This window comes from Mastigoproctus giganteus, chromosome 12, assembly GCF_048544385.1.
Source record: "Mastigoproctus giganteus isolate SK-2022 chromosome 12, ASM4854438v1, whole genome shotgun sequence".
NCBI lineage: Eukaryota > Metazoa > Arthropoda > Arachnida > Uropygi > Thelyphonidae > Mastigoproctus > Mastigoproctus giganteus.
In genome coordinates, this window is record NC_143586.1 from 30,884,691 (window position 1) to 30,911,484 (window position 26,794).

General features: G+C 36.9%; 1 protein-coding gene across 2 annotated transcripts in view; it reads left to right on the forward strand.

Moving 5' to 3' along the window:
- The first annotated feature begins 1,067 nt into the window (after positions 1-1,067).
- Positions 1,068-26,794, forward strand: part of LOC150076847 (spermatogenesis-associated protein 20) — a 108,140-nt gene continuing 82,413 nt past the window's right edge. Inside the window, exon 1 of one of the 2 annotated variants that reach the window (XM_090386050.1) lies at positions 1,068-1,409. In XM_090386050.1, the coding sequence (XP_090242176.1) occupies positions 1,240-1,409 (170 nt within the window). In that variant the 5' untranslated portion in view covers positions 1,068-1,239. Of the gene's footprint in view, positions 1,417-26,794 lie in introns of both variants that reach the window. The other variant, XM_090386051.1, reaches the window with a different exon arrangement.

The following is a 26,794-nucleotide window of genomic DNA, read 5'->3' on the forward strand; positions in this document are numbered from 1 at the left end:
ACCCAGAGTTCTGATCTGAACCCTATCGAGCATCTTTGGGATGTATTGTTTCGGATCATCGGGTACGTGCAAGTCGAGATCGCCCTTCATTTGTCAATGAAGTTTAATATTGACAAATGTAAAGTACTACATATGGGAAACAGCAACCCCAGAGCAACGTGTCAACTCTGTGGTATTACACTGACAGTGGTAGAGAATGAAAAGGACCTGGGAGTAATTGTGCAGGCAGATATGAAGTTCTTTGAGCAGTGCAGACGGGCTGCAAGAGTAGCTCATCGTGTCTTGTCAATGATATACAGGAATTTTTCTAGCAGGGATAAGGAGGTGATTATTCCATTGTATAAGGCAATGGTCAGGCCACACCTTGAGTACTGTATACAGTTCTGGAGGCCTCATTTCAAGAAGGATGTAGAGCTGCTGGAACGAGTACAGAGAAGAGCAACAAGATTAGTGAATGGAACAAAGGGTTGCTCTTACGAAGAAAAGCTTAAGTTTTGCAAATTACAGTGTCTGGAGACTAGGCACCGGCGAGGTGATCTGATAGAGGTGTATAAAGCCTTGAATGGTTTGAGCATGCTCAATGCTGATAGGATTCTTCCTCTTGCTCAGAATAATCACCTGAGAGAGCATAAATTCAAATTGAGGAAAGACAGATGTAGGATAGATGTGCGGAAATTTGCTTTTAGCCAGCGGGTAGTTGGTTGGTGGAACAGACTTCCATCCCTTGTTGTGGAAGTTGATAGCCTAAATAAATTTAAGGCTCAGCTGCACAGGTATTTCGAACGAACGGAGGGGTGAAATGGAAGTGTTATTATTATTATTATTTTTTTTTTTTTGGCTGATGCTGCATAAGCTTGCTTTCTTACATCATATGCCTCTACTAATGCTAATGCTAAAGAACAAGGCCGAACTGGTGGCTGCGTTAAAGTACGAGTGGAGGAACATATCACCTGACATTTATAAAAAGCTAAATTTTTTTCTGTTTGAATCTTTAGTCGAATTTATCTTACTAGTGGCGCTTGCGTTGCGCAGTAGTAATCGTGCTGTGAGAGTTTTGTCTTATTTAATGTTTCAACGAAAAGATTTAATTTGACAGGTGTGAAGAATTAAGGAGTAAACCCTGAAGTTCAACCCTCTTTGGTTGTTAACAGATAATAACTGACTTTTTTGTTTCTATGGCTGTCAAGATAAGTATTTGGGCATTGCCATAGGTACAAATGCAAAGCCGGTAACGTTCCGATGGACACTTTAGCTGTGGTTTTTCGAACATTCGGACTTCGATTGCTCGGTGTTCGATTAAGTGCACACAACCAAATTTCTCACAAGAGAGGCGGATTACAATTTTTATCGTCAAGTTCGTTGAATCAACAGATTTCGCCCACCTGTATCATCGTTGACAGGAGGAAGAAGTAAGAGGTATTAGGCCTAAGAGAGCTAGGAATAGAGGAAGGGTACGCATGAGTAAGGGGAAAGAAAACTTGATAGATTTGGGTTACTGATGCGACTGCTTACTTTTTTGAACGTGGGTCCTTGTGCCCTAGGCAGTTTCAGTCATTATACCCTTATTCTAGCTATCCCTGGATGGGAGGGTTTTAGGAGCACAAGCAACCAAGGCCACATTGCTCCAAGGAAGGGAGGTATTTATATTTAGCCCACATTCTTCAGGGGCTCACATCAGGTGAGTATGGGCTTGGCACACCCAGAGTCCTGAGCTGGATATCATTCTTCTCTTTCTTGGTGATTCCCTTCTGCTTTTGACACTCTCTCTCTCTCTCTCTCTCGGCGCCTCCGTAGCCAGGTGGGAAGGAGCAGCAGTGCGTAGCACACGCTTCTTGATTAGACCTGGGTTCGAGCCCGTCACCACCAAATACGGAGGATGCGGAAAGGTCAGGGAATGACCACCGCATATCCCAGAGCAATATGGCCATAGTTGCTAATGCTCCTAAAAACCAAAAGAACAACAACAATCTCTCTCTCACTCAGGGTAACTAGGATTTTTTTTTTTTTTTTTGGCTGCTGCAGCATAAGCCTCAGGCTTCCTTGCACTGCACCATATAGCTAATAATAATAATAATTGCCATTGGCCAGACTAGTTGATGAAATTGAATTCTCTCTATGTTAGCAGTGGAACAAATATATCATCCTGATTTATTAGATTCCATATTAATTTATTTATATCCTTTCACTTTGAACCGTGCTGTTGTGAAGTACAGCATAAAAGGAAATTCAGGATAGTTAAGTTTAAAATATGGAAATTAATATTCTTATGGAAATAAATGCTCCAGCAAACCACCTTGTTTACCCACCAGTAACCTGTAGTACCTTTCAAAAAATGTTTTTGCCCTTTTAGCATTAGCAGAGGCACATTTTGCAAGAAAGCAAGCTTATACAGCATCAGCCAAAAAAAAAAAAAAAAACAACAAGAAAACTTCCCATTTCACTGATCCAGTCGTTCCAAATGTTTGTCTAGTTCTGCCTTGAATTTATTTAAGCTATCAACTTCCACAACAACAAGTTTGTTCCAGCAATCAACTACCCGCTGGCTAAAGCAAACTTCCGTACATCTATCCACAACTGTCTTTCCTCAGTTTGAATCAGGTTTGTAATCTGAGCAAGAGGAAGAATCTCATTAGCATTGCACCTGCTCAATCCATTCAAGGCCTTATACACCTCAATCAGATCACCTCGCTGGTGCCAAGTCTCTAGAAGCTGCAGTTTGCAGAACTTAAGCCTTTCTTGGTAAAAGCACCCCTTTGTTCTCCTCACCAATCTTGCTGCCCTTCTCTGCACTTGTTCTATCAACTCTACATCCTTCCTAAAATGAGGCCTCTAGACCTGTGTGCAGTATTCGAGGTGTGTGGCCTGACCATTGCCTTATACAAGGGAACAATCACTGCCTTATCCCTGCTCGCAAAATTCCTGTATATCATTGACAAGACCCCATGACCTACTCTGGCAGCCTGTCTTCACTGCTTAGAAAACTTTATATCTGACTGCACAGTTACCACCAGGTCTCTATCATTCTCCACTACCTTGAGTGTAACACCACCCAGTTGGTACATTTCTCTGGGGTTACTGCTACCTATATGCAGTACTTTGCATTTGTCAATGTTAAACTTCATTTGCCACTTCTCAACCCATCTGCCCAACTTTTCTAGATCCTGTTGCAGCAGTGTACTGTCATTAACAACTTGCCAACCTTTGTATCTTCTGAAACTTTGACATTAAGCTTGATATACCTTCATGAGTATCATTGATAAATATATAAAACAACAATGGACCCAACACCGAACCCCCCCCTTTGCTATTAAAAATTTGCAAAATCTTTTAAGAAGGATAAAAATTATTATTATTACCCTGAGAGAGAGGAATCATCAAGAAAGAGAAGAATCATGATATCCAGCTCAGGACCCTAGGTGTGCCAAGCCCATACTCCCCAGATGTGAGCCCTTGGGAGTATGACTAGGTGCAACTATCACCTGTTAACCCTCCATTGTTCTAGTGCTTAAATTGGGCAGATTTGTTCATTTAATACCTGGGAGATGCCATACTTTGTTGTTATTATTAAAAAAAAAAGAATGTTTTTTATTGAATTGGAAATGGTGATCTGTTAATTATGATGCACCTAACTAAACAAAAGAAATGAGTACTACTACTAATAATAAAGAATGTTTTTTAGAAATTTTAAGGTCATTCATCACCTGAATTGAAACACAGACATTCACGCACTGTTTGGCAGATGCAGTATGAATATCTGTATTTTTGTCAGCTATTTGCCAGCAAAACCAAAACATCCACTTTCTTTCAAAACTTTGTATCGAGTAATATAACATGAATGTGTGCTTCTCTGTGCTGAAAACCATGTTATTTACTGCTTGTGCACTTCAGTTTTACAGGTTGTTGAGGAATAGACACCATGTGCAGAATAACAAATGTAACTTGGAATTTTCATGTCTCTAGCACTTTTACTTAAAGTTATTTGTATTTTTCTGGATTCTCATTTAAAACAATTGCCCTCTATTTTGTTCCATTAAACATATATATTTTAGAAATATGATTGCTGTTTTGGATAATATAAATGGTTGCTTTAACACATCTCTGTTGATAACTTGCAGAATAAATTGTTTAGCACTGTATTTAACCCAAAGGTGGGTGCATCCCTTGTATAAAGTATGCCAGAGCTGTTAAAATTTAAAAAAACAAAAAATCTGTTAGGTTAACATCAATGTCAATTTTAGAATACATCAATTAATGTTTTCATCCAATCTGCATTATTAATTGTTGGAATTGAAGTAGTTTTATCACAAAAAAATTCATAGCAGGCTTAATTTCATTTGGCATATGTTGTACAAAGATGTGCTTGTGGCTGTAAAGCTGATTTTCACCTAAACATCTTTAGAAAAATGCGAATTATTGCTCATTATGTTTCCATAGTAACACCCATTGTGTTGCTTTGCCCTCACGAACAGTGGTGTGCCTATGTATAATCATATAATTTTTTTTAATCTATGCCGAAGCGTAGATTAAAAAAAATTATTTAAAAATGTTTTCAATATGAAAAATTCCTTATACATAGCTGTGTTCGCTATATTTTTATAACAAAGGATAGCTTTAAAACATCAACAATTCTGAATTATTCCTTTCGGGTTTTAAAGTTATAAAATGATATTCTTTATCACAAGGTGCACTTGTCACTTTTTTTGCTGGCTCATTCCAGGGCGAAGCATGCTAATTACTGTATTTTCCAGATGATGAGTGAGCCTTGCCCACATTTTTGGAGAGGTAAACTTTGGCAGATGTAAGCTAGTCTACCCACAAATCTGTGTTTCAAATATATGCAATGAAATTGCATATATTTGAAACACAGATTCACAAGTGCTTACTGAAGGAATCCATCATGTAAACAAAGCTTTAATTTGTCCTTCCTACTGTCACACTCATCATTACTAGTGTTATGATCTGAACTTTCACTTTCTTCAAAGACCTTATTGTTTTCAATGCCATCAAGGGAATTGCTGATTCACATTTTTCAAAAGACGGCAATTCTTTTGTTTCACAAATAGCCATGAATTTTTCATCCATTTGTGCTTCTATAAAATTGTTAGTTGTTTCATTGGTGGTAGTAGTAGCGGCATGTGATGCAAGAAAGCTTATGCAGCATCAGCCAAAAAAAAAAAAAAAAAAAATCACACCATTCCTTCCAAATGCCTGTCCAGTTCCTCCTTAAATTTATTCAACCTATCAACTTCCACAACGACAGATGGAAGTTTGTTCCAGCAATTAACCACCCACTGGCTAAAGGCAAATTTCCGCACATCTATTCTACATCTGTCTTTTCTTAATTTGAATTTATGACCCCTTAGGTTCGTAATCTGAACAAGTGGAAGAATCCCATCAGAATTCAGCGTGTTCAACCCATTCAAGGCCTTATACACCTCAATCAGATTACCGCGCAGGTGCCTAGTCTCCAGCCACTGAAATTTGCAGAACTTAACCCTCTCTTGGTAAGAGGATCCCTTCATTCCCCTCACCAATCTTGTTGCCCTTCTCTGTACACGCTCAAGTAAATCTACATCCTTCCTAAAATGAGGCCTCCAGACCTGTACGCAGTACTCAAGGCGTGGCCTGACCATTGGTCCTGTTGGTGTCTGATCCTGATTTGATGCTTCCATCCATTTGGTCTACTCCTCATGCATGAAAGCTGTAAAGGATTTGTTAATTGATGTTCAATGACTGCAGTTGGCTAAGCCCTTTTGAATTTGTACCAACTGTGTGCTTAATTCTACAACTGGCCTTTTTGTTGCTGCCACAATCCACATGATCTAAATTGATCAAACACTAAGTGTCATTTTCTGGAGGCCACCTGGACATTTTGGATATACTTTCTCTAGTTTAATTAGAGGTAAAAACATCACTGCATGCTTTTAGAAAACCTTTAGTCCATAAAACACAGTGAAATTTTAGGAAACATTTTTCAAGAAAAAAAAGTGCATCTTATGGTCCAGAAAATGTGATAATAATTTGAGATATCAGAATAAAATATAACATTATTTTACAGCACGTTCCGTAATAATGTTGCATAAAAAGGTATTAATATTTAATATTGTTTTAAATGTAGTACCTAACATGAGATGATAGATATCTATATGCAGATTGCCCTTGTTTATTTTGCTGAAAGGAAAAATAAAAGAAAAAAAATTTACGCTGTGTTTTACCTATAAACTATTGCCATCGTCTTTAACAGATGGAAAGGGAAAGAAAATTGCCATGTAATATAGTTAGGGAAGGATATGATGTGGTTGTTTTCCATGAAAATTAATCACTATAATTAATAACCACTTGTAGACCATGTGAAATTAGTAATATAGTTTATTAAGCGTATAACCCAAACCACTATACATTTAAGGTGGTGTTTCAGCGATACCCACCATCAGACCATGCTCTTAGGGGTAGAAAATAGAAAGTGTTACAATTTGGAACATTTGTAATTAATTATATTCCAATAAATATTATGTATATAAAGTGCTTAGCATCATAATACACAGCCATTTCTGTATAAACAGAAAATTTTTAAGGTGGCATCGTTTTAGGTTATATCTCATATTGTGAATACCTTCACAACGAGTTGCCATGATATTGCACTACTTCGAATAAGTAACGCTTCACCTAAGGAGAAGACTAGTGTTACTTATTCTCAGATAGGTACCACCACCCAGACAGCACTGTTTCAGGGCTATTTGGCCCTTCGTCAGTGAGTGGGTAGGTACCCAAGTGATGCAATGATGGCAAAAACAGTTATGTAGTATAACTCCACAATATGAGAGATGCCTGATGGTGTATGATGTATTTAGACTAAGGCGCATTTAGGGCTAGAGCCTCAAGCTGCGAACAAATTTAGACTATGTATATAAAGTGCTTAGCATCATAATACACAGCCATTTCTGTATAAACAGAAAATTTTTAAGGTGGCATCGTTTTAGGTTATTGCATCACTTGGGTACCTACCCACTCACTGACGAAGGGCCAAATAGCCCTGAAACAGTGCTGTCTGGGTGGTGGTACCTATCTGAGAATAAGTAACACTAGTCTTCTCCTTAGGTGAAGCGTTACTTATTCGAAGTAGTGCAATATCATGGCAACTCGTTGTGAAGGTATTCACAATATGAGATATAACCTAAAACGATGCCACCTTAAAAATTTTCTGTTTATACAGAAATGGCTGTGTATTATGATGCTAAGCACTTTATATACATAGTCTAAATTTGTTCGCAGCTTGAGGCTCTAGCCCTAAATGCGCCTTAGTCTAATTCCAATAAATATTAATTGTAAATTTTAAGTGTAAAGGATTTTAGGTTAAATTTCTGTTTGGGTTACACTAGAAAACAGAAATTAAGGATACATAAATACATATGGATAAACATACATAAAAATGAAATTCTTACCTGCTGTCATACTCCTGCTTGCTGATGCTTTCAAAACTTGATGTGCATACTGGCAAGAGGTGTTGTCAGCAGTTAATTTATGGGTGAGGGTTAAATCTATTGACCGATAGTAAGATGCCAAGTTTTACTATCCCGGATCCAGTAGTTCTTGTTGGAGTGGAAGCCCCGGGGTGAACTTTACCCTCATACTCTGATCATCTGTGGTTTCTTCAGGCTGGTTCTGGGGGTCTGGAGGGGAGTTGTATGTGGGCTGCTCTTCCAGATATCTGGACTATTTTCTTTCTTGTTTTTCCCATTTTCCCATTTCTTATTCTATTTTCTTCTTGTTGAAGATTGCCACGATTTTTAGTTTGAGCAAGGGGAGGCAAAGGTGGTGATGCATGGCCTCTTTATTTTGTATTCTTACATTTTTTAAACGTAAGTAGAATAAATAGGAAAGGCTAAAATTAAAAGTTTATTGTGACATCAGCCTTTCTTGATCCAAGGCACCCCACCCCAGACCACATGTAAAATTGTAGACAAACTGCATCCTTTGATGATTGGCACTATTGCAGAATGCATCCCATAAGAAAGCCTGACAGGTGATAGTTGCCAACCGGGCTAGCCGGGTGGGTAAAGTGCCTGCCTGGCAACCCAAAGGTTGTGGGTTCGAATCCCACCTCGGGCTTGGATCAGAGTACATGCAAAAACTTGGGGAGGCGCATTATGGCCACAGAAGCTGATGTGCCAACAACTAACAAAAAAAAAAAGAAAAAAAAAGGTGATAGTTGTAGTCAGCTTAACTGGTGGTTTAATTTTTTTTTTGTTGTTTAATACACTATATAATCCCCCCCCCCCAAAAAAAAAAAGAAAACATGACATGCCATTCCTACATGTGGTTCATGTGTGTCACATCTGCAAGAGTTAAATATGAACATGTGTTCTTATCCTGTTTGCATGTTTTTCCGGCTAAAGAATTTAGAGGGAATACAAGGATATTACCATATTTAGTAGTGGTGCTGGCTTGAACTCCATTCACTCAAAGCATGTGCAGTTTTGTACCCTCGTGCTTTACTGCTGGGATGTGGTGACCTGTATTTTTCCGGTTGAAAAAACTCTATTACTTCATGAGGGAGAAGAAAATCTTAACTATAGCCCCAAGTGAAAAGACCTTTGTAAGAAATTATGCTAGCTACTTGCATGATTTAAACCTAAACCTATCCAAAGAAACTCCACTATATCATGGTGGTTGCTTTAAAAATGCATTTTGTGTATGGTTGTCAGTTGTTCAGATTTAGAATTGCATGCCCAGTTTTGATCTAAAGTTTTCAGACATCTATTTTTGAATAGTTTTAACTATTTTAAGTATTTATATGAAATACTTTCGTATTTTTAATATATATGCAATACTGAAAAGGCTGACTAGAAGGTTAGCATTTTAAACCAAAACAAAGGTCATTTTAATATTGCATGATATGATGATGGAAAATGTAGATCTTGGTTATCGGTCTTGAAAGCATTTTTGAATCCTTAGGGAGGCGAGATATTGAGAGTGCTGTCTCATTTATCTGTGCTCCTTTTTCCAGGCAGCGATGTCCTGACCCTGTCTTCCAATTTACATAAGAATCCTTATGGGAAGGGGGAGTTTATATTATTATATTCCAGTACAGTAAACTTTATTTCAGCCAGTATAATAGGGCTCAGGTAACCATCCTTTGCTAGTATGGCATCTGACAGATGTCATTTTAAATGTTTCTTTTTTTATTTTAATTTGTAAATGAAATCAGATTCTCCTATGTACCTTGGCCAACCAGCATTCTTTAACTAGATATATAGTATTTTCTGCTTTCATTTTGATATACTATGAATTATGGGACATTAAATTTTTGTTTGATGTTTGATAGACACTAGGTTAGCAAAACTGTATATCTTTCTTCTAAGGAAAACCCCCTTCCCATGTGGAATCTGTGAAATACCAGTGAAAGTCCACTTGGTTTCATCAGATAAATGTGAACAGCTGAAATATAGGTTTACATTGCATCCCAGATGCCAAATGAGTGTCTACCAAATACGATAACAGTGATTGAGTTTCAATCCAGAGGATGTGAATGATCTTAAATTCTAAAAAAAAATTATAAAAACTTTTTAAATTTTTATTATTTTTATTTTCTCTTGTTAATTTTCATTTGATATTTTTAGTTTAGCAGATCATAATTAATAGATTACCATTTTCAATTCAGTAAAAAAGCTAAAAATTAATTTTTTTTAATTATAACAAAATGGGGTATCTCACACAAGTGTCTTGGTTAAATCGAGGACATGAGAGATGGAAGAGTAACAATGGGCCACCCTTTTTTTTTGTAGCATATAAATTTGGTTCCATAACATATACGATTGATCATATTGCTACACCAGGTCGCAACCAGGTTGTTACAGTGAAAAGTAATGGAATTTATTTCATTTATCTTTTTAGTAGCATTGTGCTTATAATTTCAGAGTTCACTTATTAAAAACATTGTCAGCTTTCACATAGTCCACACACAAAAAAAAAAAAAAAAAAAATATTGTTGCTCCCCACAGTGAAAAAATGCCACTAGCATATAGATTGACTGACTCTTAAAATTTTGTCATAATAATTAAAAGCTCATTTTTCAGTAACAAGTTGTAAAAGAAATGATGATGTAAGTATATAACTATTGTAAATTTATTTACAATGCTAATTATTTATTTACAATGCAATACTAATTAATCATCAAATGCAGACATTGTAGGGATAGCAGAGATATGGTGTCACTCAGACATAGGTGATGCTGAATTTGAATATGGAGTACAATGTATACAAGAAGGACACATAGAACAGGAGGGGGTAGAGGGTATGCTCTTAGTTAAAAGGCATATTAAATCTAAGGCAGTGCATTCAGGCAACATGGGTGACCATTGTAATGTTCAGTCAGTTTCGTGTGACATAAGCACTGGGAAAACAAAAATGACAGTAGGAGTGTGCTATGTGCCTGACTATGATGAGTATACCAAAAAGCTATACAGAGAAATAGTGGGCCCATAACTCAGAATGTCTTATAATGGTAGATTTTAACTTTCCAGATATTGACTGGAATTTGAGCTTTGTCACTCGCACAACAGCAAGACTTTTGTAGATTTATTAGATGAGTGTTTTTTACAACAGCGTGTTAGAGAGGTAACAAGAGGATGCATTACTCTTGATCTGGTTATCAGCAGTGATTCTTCAAGCATTAAGAAATTGCAAGTAAAAGACCCGCCTGGTGGCAGTGATCACAGTGTACAGATGCAGAATTTATTTAAAAACATAACTAATGTCAAAGGTAAAGGGAAAGGCTTTTGTTTTCGTAAGGGTGAATACAGTGATCTCAGATAGTTTTTAAATTCTATGCAGTGGAATGGACTGACGCAGTTCTAAAGGGGAAGCATTCAGGGAAGTAATTATAGAAGATACTAGGTTTTTCATAGTGACTAAGAGATGGTGTTCCAGGCTTAGACCGAAATGGATGTCAGATGAACTGATAAGACTTGTGGCAGAGAATTAAAATGCATGGGATGTGTATAAATTATCAGGTGATACAAAATCCTGTGGTAGATTTAAACTAGTCTGTTGTAATCAAGTCACAAAGGAGGCAAGGTAAGCTAAGGCAGATTGATAAAGCACTGGTAAAGAATGCCAAGAAAAGCAGCAGACTTCTTTACTTATATTAACAGTAGAAAGAAAGTGTTGAACCACATTGGTCCACTTGATGTTGATTGTTTAACTGTTGAACCTGCTCAGGTTGCTGGCAAACTAAATAGGTATTTCGCATCTACATATATGCATTAGGAGTTCTTTAGGGAGGGAAATTCCAGAAATTCATCAAAATCTAACTTAGCAAAATGATTTTGTGATAACTGATAGGAAACTTGTTAAGCTTCAACAGAAGTTGTTGCAGTTTAACATAAAGGCACCTGAGGTGGATTCGATCTATCCACTCATATTAAGGGAAGCAGCAAAGGAAGTAAGCAAACCCTTAGCCATAATTATAAGACCATCTTTGGATTCAGGGGAGGTCCCTATGGACTGGAGATGTATGAATGTATTCCCAGTTCACAAAAGGGGATCAAAAGGTAACATACATGATTACAGACCTGTTAGCTTAACTTCTTTTCCTGGGAAAATAATGGAGTTACTGCCCCAGGGGCTCACATCTGCTGAGTATGGGCTTGGCAAACCCAGGGTCCTGAGCTGGATATCATCATTCTTCTCTTTCTTGATGATTCCCTTCTCTTTCTCTCTCAGGAATTTTTTTTTTTTTTGGCTGGTGCAGCATAAGCCTCAGGCTTCCTTGTGCCATATGGCTAATAATAATAAGTAATGCAAGCCCATCTAGACAGGAGTGCAGTTATACTTCAGTTACAGTATCAGGCTTAATAGTTTGCAGATGATACTGAGGTTGGTAAGCTGCTGCAACAAAATGTAAAAAAAAAAAAAAAAATTGGCAGTTGAAGCTTAACATTGACAAATGCAGTGTACTGCATATGGGTAGCGTTATCCTAGATTAATGTACCAACCCTGCGGTATTACATTCAGGTTATTGGAAAATGTAAAAAGACCTAGGGATAATTGTAGTCAGATTTGAAGTTCTCTGAGCAGTGCAAACAGGCTACCAGTATAGCTCGTGGGATTTTGTCTCTGACAGGGGTGGCAAACCTTTTTAAGGGTGTATGCCAAAATTGGCTAAATCTTTTAAAAGACTACCCTCGCGTGCCTCTCGGAATTTTTTGTATGCCCCTCGGAAGGTGATATTCAAGACATTTAATCGCACAGTTTTGTCAGTATGTCTCTTACCACTTCAACTTCAAACAAATCACTGCATGAATACAGCTATTTGCTGAATGGTGTCACGTCACTGCATGCCTGGTAGAGAACTGCCGTGCACAGGTCACGACTCGAGGGAGTTTCCTGGAGTGATGTTTTTAAGTTCGAAATTTTTTTGGCATGCTCTGAGTTCCGAGTGCCTAAAAAATTTGTATGCGTGCTACAGGTTCGCCACCCCTGGTCTTTGGCAATGGTTATATAAGGCAATGGTTAGGCAGCATCTTGAGTACTGCATACAGGTCTGGAGGCCTCATTTTAGAAAGGATGTAGTTCTGCTTGAACAGGTGCAGAGAAGGGCAACCAGATTGGTGAAGGGAACAAAATTGTGCTCTTACCAAGAAAGACTTCAGTTCTGCAAATTGCAGCATCTGGAGACTAGGCACTCGTGGGGAGATCTGATTGAAGTGTTTAAGGCTTTGAATGGATTGAGTAAGCAAAGTGTTTATTACGTTCATCTTTCTGGGACTACACACATGAGGGGACATAAATTCAAGTTGAGGAAGAACGGTTGCATGATAGATGTGTTGAAGTTTGCCTTCTTCAGTCAGTCAATGGTTGATTGTTAGAACAAACTTCCATGTGTTGTGGTTTGAATAAATTCAAGGAAGACCTAGACAAATTTTTAGAGCATTTGGATGGGTGAAGTGTGTAGTGGTTTTTTTTTTTTTTTTTTTAATATATATATATATATATATATATATATATATATATAAGCTTGCTTTCTTGCATCATTTGCCATTACTAATACTAACTGAGTAAGTAATACTTTAAAATAGTCATTGCCCTTTCACTATGGCCTTTAAATTTAATTTTGCTTTTAGTTAAAAATCTGTACAATAACTTAATTATTTTTCTTAAAGCAATATACTAGTTAAAGTATTCATCACATGATTTCTTTGTTTTGTAATTTATTCTTTTTTTTCCTTCCTCATATTAACTTAAATTTTTTTTTTTTTTGTTATTATCTACAGTCCACCCAGAAGGTTAATTTATTTACATAACTGATAATCAGTCATAGATAAATAAATTTTCATTTTTACTTGGTACTGCCACTATACTAATGAAAAGTTTTTTTTTTTTTTTTTGTGGCAGTATTATAGACTCAGTCTACTAATGTTTAATAGGAATTTTATCATGCTTAGAGAGTTTAGCTACATACGGGTTGAGAAAAAAAGCCTGGGAACTCTATCTGTAAAATAAAATTGTTGATATTAAATTTTTTGTTACTTTAAACTTTATTTTTTAAATTTCATTTATAAATAAAAAAAAAATTATTCCATTTATATTGAGAGCAGACAGTTTCGTTTTCTTACCATAGACAAAGGTCTTGAAAAAGAGATCATAACATATTATTATTATTATCAGCCATATAGTACAAGGAAGCCTGAGGCTTATGCTGCACCAGCCAAAAAAAAAAAAAAAAAAAATTCCCAAGTTACCCTGAGAGAGAGAGAGAGAGAGAGAGAGAAAGAAAGAAATAAATAAATAAAGAAAGAAGTAGAAAGGAATCACCAAGAAAGAGAAGAATGATGATATCCAGCTCAGGACCCTGGGTTTGCCAAGCCCATACTCACCAGATGTTAGCCCCTGGGGTTAAATATGGTTGTGATAAAGTCCAAATTTTCTCTTTTTACTGTTAATGTTTATGTAATTTAGACCTCTAAATTTTATAAATATTTACTGATACATGCTGTGAAGTATTTGTCTTACTCTTTACTGAACAGTTACCACTAAACCAATTGTTTGGAATATGAATATAATTATTTATATATCTCTTGACAGTAAATTAAACCAGATATTTTTAACCATTTTCAGAGTATGTACAAGTTTTTTTTTTTTTTGTGTGTGGGCCTTTGAGAAGTATATACATTTTTCCATATAATTTTCAGTATGTTTCAAATGTCCCTAGTTCTGTATAAATTGGCTCGAAATCTTCAAGTAAGTGCTGCCATATCTCATTTGTGTTCCTAAGTGATTGTAGACAATTTATCACAATAGACCATATTACAGACAGACAGAAAAAACAGAAGCAAAACACAAAAATAGGTTTTAAAATCAGAGGAGGAAAATTGTGCCTACCAGCTATTTTTGTGTAGTTTTGGCTTACAAATGCTGAATTTTTCTGCAATTCATATCCAAACATTAAGCACAAGAATTTGCAAGGCAATGGTTTGTGATACTACATACAGTTGCCAAAGTGAGTTAATTGGAAGACAGTTCAACTCTTTGGGTACATTGATCATTGGTCCATTTCCAACATTTCAGATTTAACTGGCATTGGCTGCAAGGATTTTTCAGACCATTCCCTAAGTTAAAAGCAATGTAGAGATGGGGTGGGGAAAGGAAAAGTGGTTTCAGCTTCTTTCATGGGCTGTATAGAATTAAGAGATGAACATTATAAGGCAACCATTAATCATTCTTGGACATGGATTACAATAACTTGCTCATCTGGACAAGATTAGATTATGTAGTGATCCAAAGTCTAATAGGTAATTAGGATTAGCATTAGTAGAGGCATATGATGCAAGAAAGCAAGCTTATTCAGCATCAGCCAAAAAAAAAAAAAAAAAACACACCACTCCCATTTCACCCCTCTGTTCGCTTGAAATACCTGTCCAGTTGAGCCTTAAATTTGTTTAGGCTATCAACTTCAACAACAAGTGATGGAAGTCGGTTCCACCAACCAACCACCCGCTGGCCAAAGGCAAATTTCCGCACATCTATCCAACATCCGTCCTTCCTCAATTTGAATTTATGCCCTCTGAGTTGATTATTCTGGGCAAGATGAAGAATCCCATTGGCATTGAGCATGCTCAAACCATTCAAAGCCTTATACACCTCTATCAGATCACCTCGCCGGTGCCTAGTCTCCAGACTCTGTAATTTGCAAAACTTAAGCCTTTCTTCGTAAGAGCAACCCTTTGTTCCATTCACTAATCTTGTTGCCCTTCTCTCTACCCGTTCCAGCAGCTCTACATCCTTCTTGAAATGAGGCCTCCAGACCTGTATACAGGTCTGGAGGCCTCATTTCATCTACTCAAGATGTGGCCTAACCATTGCCTTATACAAGGGAATAATCACCTCCTTATCCCTGCTAGAAAAATTCCTGTATATCATTGATAAGACACCATGAGCTACTCTTGCAGCTCGTCTGCACTGCTCAGAGAACTTCATATCTGCCTGCACAATTACCCCCAGGTCCTTTTCATTCTCCACCACTGTCAGTATAGTACCGCAGAGTTAATACGTTGCTCTTGGGTTACTGTTTCCCATATGTAGTACTTTACATTTGTCAATGTTAAACTTCATTTGCCACCTCTCAGCCCATCTGTTCAACCTTTCCAGATCCTGTTGCAGCAGCATAGCATCAGTGGTGTCCTTAACAACCCTGCCAACCTTTGTATCATCTGCAAACTTGTACATTAAACTTGATATCCCATCATCAATATCATTCATAAACACCGAAAACAACAACGGACCCAACACTGAACCCTGAGGAACCCCACTAATAACATTAGTCCACATTGAGCAGTGTCCATTGATTACCACTCTCTGTCTTCTGCCATTCAACCATCCCCTTATCCATAGCAGCAATTTGCCTCCAATGCCACACTGCTCCAATTTGTGCAGCAGTCTTCCATGTGCAACAGTATCAAAAGCCTTTCTAAGATCCAAATATATAATATCAAAGTTATTCCCTGCATCCAGTTCTTTTGTGACTACATCATAGTATCCAATCAAATTGGTCAGGCAAGACCTGCCCTTAACAAAACCATGCTGCGTCTGAGCTATAACTGAATTCTTGTCTAGATGATCCTGCAGTGCTTCTTTAACCAGTGCCTCCATTAATTTACCTGGAACAGAAGTTAAACTAACAGGTCTATAATTACTTGTGTCAGCCTTTGATCCTCCTTTGTGAATTGGGGTTACATTTGCACATCTCCAGTCTATGGGTACCTCCCCTGAGTCCAAAGAAGCTCTCATAATTATGGCTAAGGGTTTGCTTACTTCCTTTGCTGCCTCCTTTAATATAACTGGATAGATCCCATCCACCCCAGGTGCCTTTTTTATGTTTATCCTCAACAATCTCTCCTCCATTTTCCTCTCAGTTATTACAAAATCATCCAGCTCACTGCCAATGTTTACTTTACCTACATCATTCTCCTTCCTGAATACCTCATCATGCTTGAATGTAGATGCAAAATACTCGTTTAGATTGTTAGCCACCTGAGCAGGATCCTCAACTGTTGAACCATCAATATCCAGTGGACCAATCTGATTCATCCCTTTCCTTCTTGAGTTTAAATAGGTAAAGAACTCTTTTCTGTTTTTCTTTGCATCCTTTGCCAAGGATTTTTCGTAGTCTGCCTTTGCCTGCCTAATCTCCTTTGTGACTTGGTTACAGACCAACTTATATCTATCATAGGCTTCCATGTCACCCATTAATTTGTATGTATCCCATGCATTTTTCTTCTCTGCCACATGTCTCATTAGTTCATCTGACAACCATTTAGGCCTAAACCTTGAACAATATTTCTTAGTTGGTATGTAAAGCCTGGTAGCCTCCAAGATTAGTTCCTTGAATGCTTCCCATTTTGAGTTTGCTGTTGGTAACATCATCAGTTGGTCCCACTGTATAGAATTTAAATACTGTCTCAGACCATCATAGTCGCCTTTACGAAAACAAAAACCCTTCCCTTTACCTCTGATGGTAGTTACCTCCTTGAGTAAATCCCACTTCAACACACTGTGATCACTGCCACCTAGTGGTTCATTTATCTGCAGATTCTTAATGCATGAAGAATCACTACTGATAATCAGATCAAGAGTATTGCTCCCTCTTGTTGCCTCACGAACATGCTGATGTAGAAAATGACAGCATGTGTCCAAGCACTTCACATTATTTGCCACTACTAATGTTGGGGTCTTCCTGTTTTTTAGTATTTAATAACAATATTGAAATAAGGGTATCAAGTTTCATGTTCAAGTTTGATGTTGATGCAAAGGTGGGCAGGGGATTAATGGCAGTAATTAAGAGCATGACAGTAATCCATATGAGGTTTTCGGCTGTAAAGTAATAACAGTTGAGGTTTAAATATTGATAAATGGAAGGAATTGAAATTTAGGTAGCAGTAATCACAGCATAACATACCATTTTGGTGGTACTAAACTCAAGGCAGTGAAGAATGAAAAAGACTGAAAAAGAATGAAAAAAGAAAAAGAGTAAATGTACAGTCCAACAAAGAGTTCTCTAAACAGTAGGACAGGTGTTCTAGCAGCCTGTCTGCGTTGTTAGTACCCAGGTTTTTCTTGAGGGGGAGCAAAGGTGACAAAATAGGCACTTTTGCTGTCTGTTTGTGATATGGTCTATTTCCCTGTAAAGAAATTGTGCACCCTTCCATAGGTGCCATTTAAGGCAAAAATGTTGCAAGGAGAGCGAATTCTCCCCCTGCACCCCCCCATAGGTATGCTACTTCCTGTCTACCTAACTAGTACAGAGTTATTATTAGCCATATGATGCAAGGAAGCCTGGCCAGAAGAGTTGGTTATTAGTTACGTAGAGAGTCTGTACTATTTAGGTACAGCCTGTCTGTTCCTAACTAGTACAGACATGCTGCTAGGACAGCTCATGAGGTTCTGTCAGTGATATATACAGGAACTTTGCTAACAGGGACAAAGGTGATTATTATTTCATTGTATAAGGCAATGGTTAGGCTACATCTTGAGCATTGCATATAGGTTTGGGAACCATATTTTAAGGATGAAGATTTTTTGTGGGGTTGGGTTCAGAGAAGAGCAGCAAGGCTATGAAGAACGTAAAAAAAGGTATTCTTATGGTGAAAGACAAATTCTGTTTAAATTTCAGCATGTGGAAATAAGGCATCTGCTGGGAGATCTGATTGAAGTGTTTTGAGGCTTTTAATAGTGAGTAAACTAGGTGCTGATGGCATCCAGGTCCGTTTTTTTCCATGGGCACTTTAGCCACTGACTTGACTAGGCCTATAAAAAAAAGAGCAGCCCAAAAAAAGGAATTCAAATAGAATTTAATGATTTTTTCCCAACAATAAAATTCTAGAAACTAATTTTTAAAGACATATTTCCAAGAAGTTTTTTCTTTAGTTTTTTTCTGTTAGCAAAATCATTAAGATCATGAAAGTTCATATTGTAAGTCAGTGCTGGAATAAGTGTTGTGCAAATAACTTCAATACCAAATTTATAGAAACACTTGAATTTCTTAAAAAAAAAAAAAAAAAAATAGACCTAACACAGGGACATTTTAATAAGTTAATATGTTTGATATAATGTACACACCAGAAGATAGCTCTGATGACATCTTTACTCTTTCTTGGATGAAGCACTCAAGTGGACATAAATTTAAATTGGAAAAGGATGGTTGTGCAGAAATTTGCTTTCAGCCAGATAGTAATTGATTATTTGGAATAAACTTCCACCCTATATTGTAGAAGTGAGCAGTTTTGAATAAATATAAGGATTTGGACAAATTGTTAGAAGGAATGGGCAAATGATGGGGTAGTTTTTTTTTATGATGTATAAGCTTGCTATTTTTGTATCTTTTTACTAATTCTGATATTTACCTTTAGTGAATTTTCTATATCTTGATATTTCTTGATTAATTTCTATAAACTCTATAAAAGAGAGAAAGTTTATTTAATTATTACTTAAATTATTATATTAAGTTATTTTAGAGAAAATTTTTAATATGAACCTAGGTTCAAGTGCTTAATACTTTTTTTTTTTTTTTAATTTTCAGAATTAATTTTTTCTGTTTTTTTTTTTTGAAAATGACAAGTGATAAAAATAATAAACTATTTTATAAAAATTTATTTTTATTATTATTAACAAAAATTTTGAATATTAAAAGCATATAGTTTTGCTTATGATAGTGAAAATTGACTATAATGAACAAAATATGTTAGGCACTTAAATTTCATTGTAATATTTATATACCCACAAATAAACATTGTTATCAAAAGTATTGAGACACTAGGAAATTCAACAGTGGTTTACAGATCAGGTTTTAATGTGGTGTGGATCCTTTACCAATTTGTAATACAGCATGTAATCTCTGTGTGTTGGTATAATGAATTTGCTACTTGTCACTCATTTGAAGCAGTCTGGGTTCAAATTCTTTTAGTGACGGGAGGAATTCTAAACCCAAAAGTGGTGGCACAGGTGTTTCTTGAGAGGCACCTGACAAGTAAGTGCCTTTAAAAATAAAAACACTCCAAGTTACCCTTTAATTATTAATTAAAAATCTGAAATTATTTCTAGCTTTATGAATATAGTCAAGCTTTTAACTCAATAGTTCCTCGATTATTATTTTTGTTTTTTTGTAGAGTAATTAAATGCAAACACCTTTCAGGTGCTGTGCCATCATTTATGTGACACTTTTTTCATTTGCATGAATAGTGCTGTGGGAACTGACTTTGCTACAAAGTTTCAAATTCCATGTTTAACTTTCAAGGTTAACTGCCTTTCCACTCCCATAGTTCAGTAAGCGTCTGTGGTCACGCAGGGGTTGTTTTGAAAGGTTTGTTATTGTAGTCACATAGTAAAGGTGCAGAAATGCTGCATGATATTCATTTAAGATGTATGCTATTATGTGAGCAGCAAGATAATTAGGTATCACATGTTGTGCATTGCGAGGTGTGTGCCAAATCTGAAATAAAATTTTGAAAAAATTTGAAAATTGATATAATTGATTGATTATACATATGTATAATAGATACTATTCTACATATGTACATATATATACATATCTATGTACATATGTATTTTTTACATATATATACATATCTAATATGTACATATTTTTTAATTTTTTTTGAAGTAATAAGCAGAAATGTAAGTGCATGCATATGCTTAAAATTTTGGGCACTTAACAGTCTTTTCAAATTGAACATATATCTGCATTTTATAATAATTTATTTTTTATTAAAAAAAAGATATAGTAAGTATTGCAATTTTTTAAAAACTGAAATATTGGTATAGTCCTTGGACATTCAAAAACACCAAAAAGTTTTTCCAGAAATTAAAATGAAAATTGGCACCTCTCAGATGCTGCATTACTGATTGTATAATAAGATTTGCACTCTCACTGCTGAATTAATGGCCTCAACAGTCAAGACTGTAGCTAGCCAATTTAAGCCAGAGGGAGAAGTATATTTTTCCTTTGTGAAGCTATTCAGAGGTTCACATCTGGTGAGTATGGGCTTGGCACACCCAGGGTCCTGAGCTGGATATCATCACTCTTCTCTTCCTTGGTGATTCCCTTTTATTTCTCTCTCTCTCTCTCTGGGTAGTTCAGAAATTTTTTTTTTTGGCTGGTGCATCATAAGCCTCTGACTTCCTTGCACCATATGGCTAATAATAATAATAATAAATCCACCATGCTCAACGGCAGCAAGTATGGATATAACTTCAAAGAAGGAAGAAAGAACCTGTACACCCTCACCCACCTGATGTACATGGATGACATCAAGCTCTATGCGGCAGCCGAGAAGCAACTCCAGCAACTACTCCGGATCACCGAAGAATTCAGCAAGGACATCAGGATGGAATTTGGTCTAGAAAAATGCAAGACCCACACACTGCACCAGGGAAAATTAGTTGGCCAAAACTACCAGCTGCTGACTGGTAAAGAGATTGAAGCTATGACAGAAGGAGAGACCTACAAATACCTAGGGATGATGCAGCCTGAGCAGTTGGAACACAAGGAAATCAAGAAGTGCCTGACCGAAAAATATCATCAGAGACTCAGAAGCCTGCTGAAAGCAAAATTGAACGGAGGGAATACAGTTAAAGCCATAAACATCTATGCAGCTCCAGTAATAACATACACATTTGAAGTCATAGATTGGACTAACACCGAGCTAGAAGATATCATGTGAAAGACAAGTAAAATGATGACCAAGAGTCTCCAACACCACCCGAAGTGAGCAGTGGAGAGAATAACAATACCTCGGAAAGAGGGAGGAAGGGGCCTGATAGACCTGACAGAACAGAAAACAGTGATAGTTAACCTGATGGATTACTTCGAGAACAACACAGCACCACTCCACAGGCCATAAGGAAGATAGATAAGTGGTATATCCCACTCAACCTAAGCGAGGAAACCCCTCCCGCCCAAATGGTACAAGAAACGAAGATAGAAAGATGGGCAAAGAAGACACTCCATGGCAGACACTACAATGACTTCCATCAAGATCATATCAATAACATTGCTTCCAATGCATGGCTCACAAGCGGGACACTCTTCCCCAAGACTGAAGGATTCATGCTGGCCATCCAAGACCAGGTAATCAACACCAGAAACTATAGAAAATACATTGCAAAGGAGCCCAGAATGTCAGATGACACATGTCGACGATGCCACCTGGCCTCAGAAACGAACCAACACATCACCGCGGGGTGCAAGGTGATCACCCAGACTGAGTACACTCATAGACATGACCAGGTAGCCAGGATAATACATCAAAAGCTAGCGAGGAAATACCAGTTGACCAAAGAAAGTGTACCATACTACAAGTACGAATCCCAGGCAGTACTAGAGACCCGAACCTACAAGCTGTACTGGGACCGCGCCATAATAATGGATAAGACCATCCCGCACAACAGACCGGACATAACCCTTGTGGACAAGATGGAAAAGGCTACCTACCTGATTGACATAGCGGTGCCCAACACTAGCAATGTCCAGAAAACCCAAGAGGAAAAAATTAGGAAGTACACAAACCCGAGACATGAGATCAAGGAGATGTGGCAAATACAAGAAGTATCAACCATCCCAATCATCATGTCAACAACCGGTATGGTACCAAAGACTCTACATAGCAGCCTAGCAGCAATAGGTCTCCCAGAGAACGCCTACAAGGAACTCCAGAAAGTCGCAATCCTGAACACCTGTAGGATAGTCAGAGATTTCCTTGACCGACAGTAACACCAGACATTACAACCACCCTGTGTACTTGGTAGCAGTACCTGTCATGAAGTGGAATCCCCCAATCAGGGAGAAATAATATAAGAGCAACAACAATAATAATAATTCCAGGTTTATCAGCCTGCACAACATGCATATTGCCTTGTAAACATTCACCTGTACAGACATAAAAAAAAAAAAGCCATAATATATAATAAAAATGATCACAGGTAAAAACATAGGAAGTGGCACAGTACAAAGCATTCATCAACCAAGAAATCCCTCCCTCCCCAAACAACAATCGTTGTGAAATACTTCAGCCAATTTATGACACATCATAAAGTCGTGAAAAAAAATACAAAATAGAAATATTTCCCCATTTATCTAGCAGAACAGTTTTCAATTGTTCAGCTAGGCCTGGGGTGACTTACCTTTTTCTGCAACATGCTACATATTATGTTGCAAATGCATTTCATGCCACCTATGGGTGGATCCATAAGCTACTTGAATTAATACCCTCCCCACTGATCAGAAAATGTTTTTGTTCTGTAAAGAGGACTTGAAGATGAGCACTTGCAATAAAAAAATTGAAATAATTTTACATTTATAAAATAAATTTAATTTAGATCAATGAATAAATGTTTGACTTAACAGAAGTAGGAGCTTGCCAACCAATGTACCTATTAAAGGTCTTGATTAGACTGGGGTTCGAGCCCGTCACCACCAAATACGGAGGATGCGGAAAGGTCAGGGAATGACCACCGCACCGGAGCAATATGGCCTTAGTTGCTAATGCTCCTAAAAAAAAAACCAAATAACAAATAACCTATTAAAGGTAAACTGCAGCCATTATCAATTCACTGCAGAATGGAAGCCTCCTCAATGATTCATGTTGAGGGAAATGGACCATAATCACGCATGCTGATCCAGTTTGGGTCGGCAGATTGACCTTATTTAGCAGTCAGGGGCTTGAAACTCAGTCTATTCAAAGAGCTTGTGCTACTGCACTCCCACCCTTGACCATTCAGCTATGGAGGCTGTCTTGTGCCTACTTATCTGTGCTCAATTAAAAGGCATTAAATGTGAACCATAGTTTCTCATCACATTAAAACCCAGATCATAATTTTTGGTAGTAAAAGTTATATAATTTTTATATCTAATTTATTTCCTTCCCTAACTATATTAGATCTAATTTATAGTTATATTATTTTTAACATTTCTTTTTTCACATCGGGAGGTATTCTACTAATGAGCTGCTTTATGCTGTGAGTTGGCCACCTCTGTGCTAGGAAAATTATTAGATGGTGATGTTGGCCTCTATGGATGAGATTTTACCCATTTTTTTTTGTTTATCCCTCACTTTTTCTGCTTGAAACCTATTGGGATACTGAGCAGGCCAGTCTGTCAAGTCACATTTTCCCCAAACTCAGATATTATATACTCAGTTTTGTGACTAGGTATATTGTCCTGTTGATAGACAATGTTCTGCACCATAAAATTGCATTGCTGTTCCTGGCAACCCAAAGGTCGCGGGTTCGAATCCTGCCTCGGGCTTGGATCAAAGTACTACAAAAACCTTGGGAGGTGCATTATGGCCACAGAAGCCGATGCACCAACAACTACCAAAAAAAAAGCATTGCTGTTAGAGCAGTGATGTTATCAGTACAGTCACAGTATTACTCCTGCAAGATAGTACCACCTTAAAAACCATCAGCCCAATAACATGCTATGAAAGGCCCAATCCATAAAATACTACTAATGTTTCATAGTTGGATGAGACAGTTTTTTTCAGACTATGTTGCATGTAAGTTCTTCCATCATTGCGATTCATGACCCCAGATTTTTTTTTTTTTTTTTTTTGTTATTTCTTAAGAGGATATTTCCTCTAAGCCTGATGCCATTGCACCTGGCACTGTACATTTCTTTGATGAAAGCTTTGGGATAAGCAGTCTGTCATGGAACCTCGTTTGACATAATGCTGGGAACATAGGAGCAGTTGTTAGTGCAACTGCTCCTTTGTTCTCTTACATTTTGAGTAATTTGGTAAGTTTGTTCATATAGTTTTTCTGAAAATTGCGACCCAGTGTTTAGCGATATATTGTTGTCAAAGTATGCAACCTCCCTGTTGATGGTGAAATTTGGCATAGCCAGCTGCTTTTAGTTTGCACACATGATTCTGGGTGAGGTCTTTTGAATGTTAAGAAGCTCCAAATTTGTTGTATCCTCATATCCTGCCTTGTGGTGTCCAACCTGTTTCGTGTTCAAATTCACTGAGCTTATATCTGTGTGGCTCATCAATTGTAACTCCTTCATTCTGTAGCTTATCAGTGCAACATTTCCTTGAAGACAGTGCAACAGCCTGCGTGCTGTTGCACTGTCTTTTGTAATAGTTGTATAACCAAAAATTAACATAAAATATACTTTTCTGATAGTGTCCCAATTCTTTTGGTAACAATTAAAGTCAACTAAGGTGAACACTTTTAAAATTACAAAAGTAATTTTTTTTCAATTGATATGAAATTACCATTAATTTTGTGACAAATTTGAAATAAAATATGAATCTGTAAAAGTTAATAGATAGTTAATAGTTAAGAGATAAAGTTAATAGTTAATAGCATTTGTTTGATCAAAATCCATGGTTTGACTTTGATCAAACTTCCATGTCATTATTCTTGATTTGTGCTATGATATTCATATTTTTTTATCTTTATATTTTCTTATTTATTATAATTTCCTTTTTTATATGCTTTTTAATTTTTGTGTAACTTATTTCTTATGTAACTTTTCCTTTTTCCAATTTTTATCACATGCATCATTTTCTGCCCTAATGTAAAACTCTTATTGTTCCTGGTACTTGTACCATACTTTTCAGCAATAAAAATAATTTATTTTTAATTTAATTGGATGATTTTTAAAATTTAGAATAATGGTCTGAAAAATTGTCACAACTGTTTTTTACCTGAAAATATTTTGAAATGATATACCATTTTTATCTTTCTTTCCAAAAGTAAAAAGTAGGCTTATGAAATCACTGTGTGTGCTGTTTATCCCTTAATAATTTTTGTGTTTGCCATTGATCTAAACCAAATTAAAAATGTGTGTATGGTAGGGGATTGTTTAGCATATTTTTATATTTCAGTCTACTCTTGTATCAAGATGGTGGCTACTAAAATTTAAAGGCGCCTCCGTAGCCAGGTGGGCAGGAGCAGCAGTGCGTAGCACACGCTTCTTGATTAGACTGGGGTTCGAGCCCGTGCCCACCAAATACGGAGGATGCAGAAAGGTCAGGGAATGACCACCGCATATCCCCGGAGCAATATGGCCTTAGTTGCTAATGCTCCTAAAAACCAAAAAACAAACAAACTAAAATTTAAATTGTGCATTGCCCCACTGGAACTCATGCTTACAGTCTGTGAACAAGATGTGCAATATGAGGGATGTTCCAAAACAAGGTATGAAAGGACACTGATGCAGCAACATTTATTACTGCTTGCACATGTAATTACAGATGTAATATTACTTTTCTGTGTAATCACCACCACCACTGTTTAGATACTTTTCCCAGGTAGAAACCAATATATCAGTGTCCTTCAAAAATAAGTCATAGTCAACACCTGTAACGAGACTGTCAGCACCACAGCATCATTATTCACATCATCACATACCTGATAAATGCTGTTTGAGAGGTTCAAGGAGAAGGTCTGAGTGTGCCAAGTTGGGAATGTGTATGGGTTGTTGAACACTGTCTCCGCCTGTTTGACTTAGTGCATGATGGCCTAAGCTGCCATAATTAATGAAATCAATCAATCAATCATGCTCCTGCCCATACTGCTAGAATGGGCATGGCTCATTGTTTATATCACCATGTCCAGTTCGGAATGCAGTACTCTATATGTACAAACTTGTTTCTGTTCAACATATTCTTCATACCCAGCAGCAAGCTACCAACACATTTGCATTGATGTGTTCCCCTTTTTCACTTCTCAGTTCTCTGCATTTGTCTTCTGGTCTCACTGCAGTTTTTTGAGTGGATGCCATATGTGTATGCCCAGAACTAGTGGACTCTTTTTGTTCAAACAACTACATTTACCACTTCGACAGTTGTCAATAAAATGCCTCCAATTGTGAAAATTTACCACGTGCTATGTCTGTTTACACCTCAGTTTTGGAACATCTGTTGCACTTGAGGTTCCCCTGTGAGGTAATTTTATTTTGATTTGCTATCCTGAAACAAGATGAAATAGGCTCCATTGTTTGCCTTGTTGAAAGAAGCAAAAAGTAGGCTGCACTATTTTTCTCCCTTTAGACTATTTTTTTTATGACTGCTAACTGCTACGTTGTGTTAAATGGGCTAATCCATATAATGTTGGTTAAGAAGTGTGCAAATTTTTATCAAGATAAAAAAAAAATAGTCTGCATTTTGTAAAAGGGTATGCGTTCTGTTAATCAGGCTTAATGCAATAGCTTAATTTAAAAAAAACAAAAAAAACATAAGCAGTTAAAAGACAGTTTGTGTATATAAATCTTATGGCATATTAATTCTGAATCTTT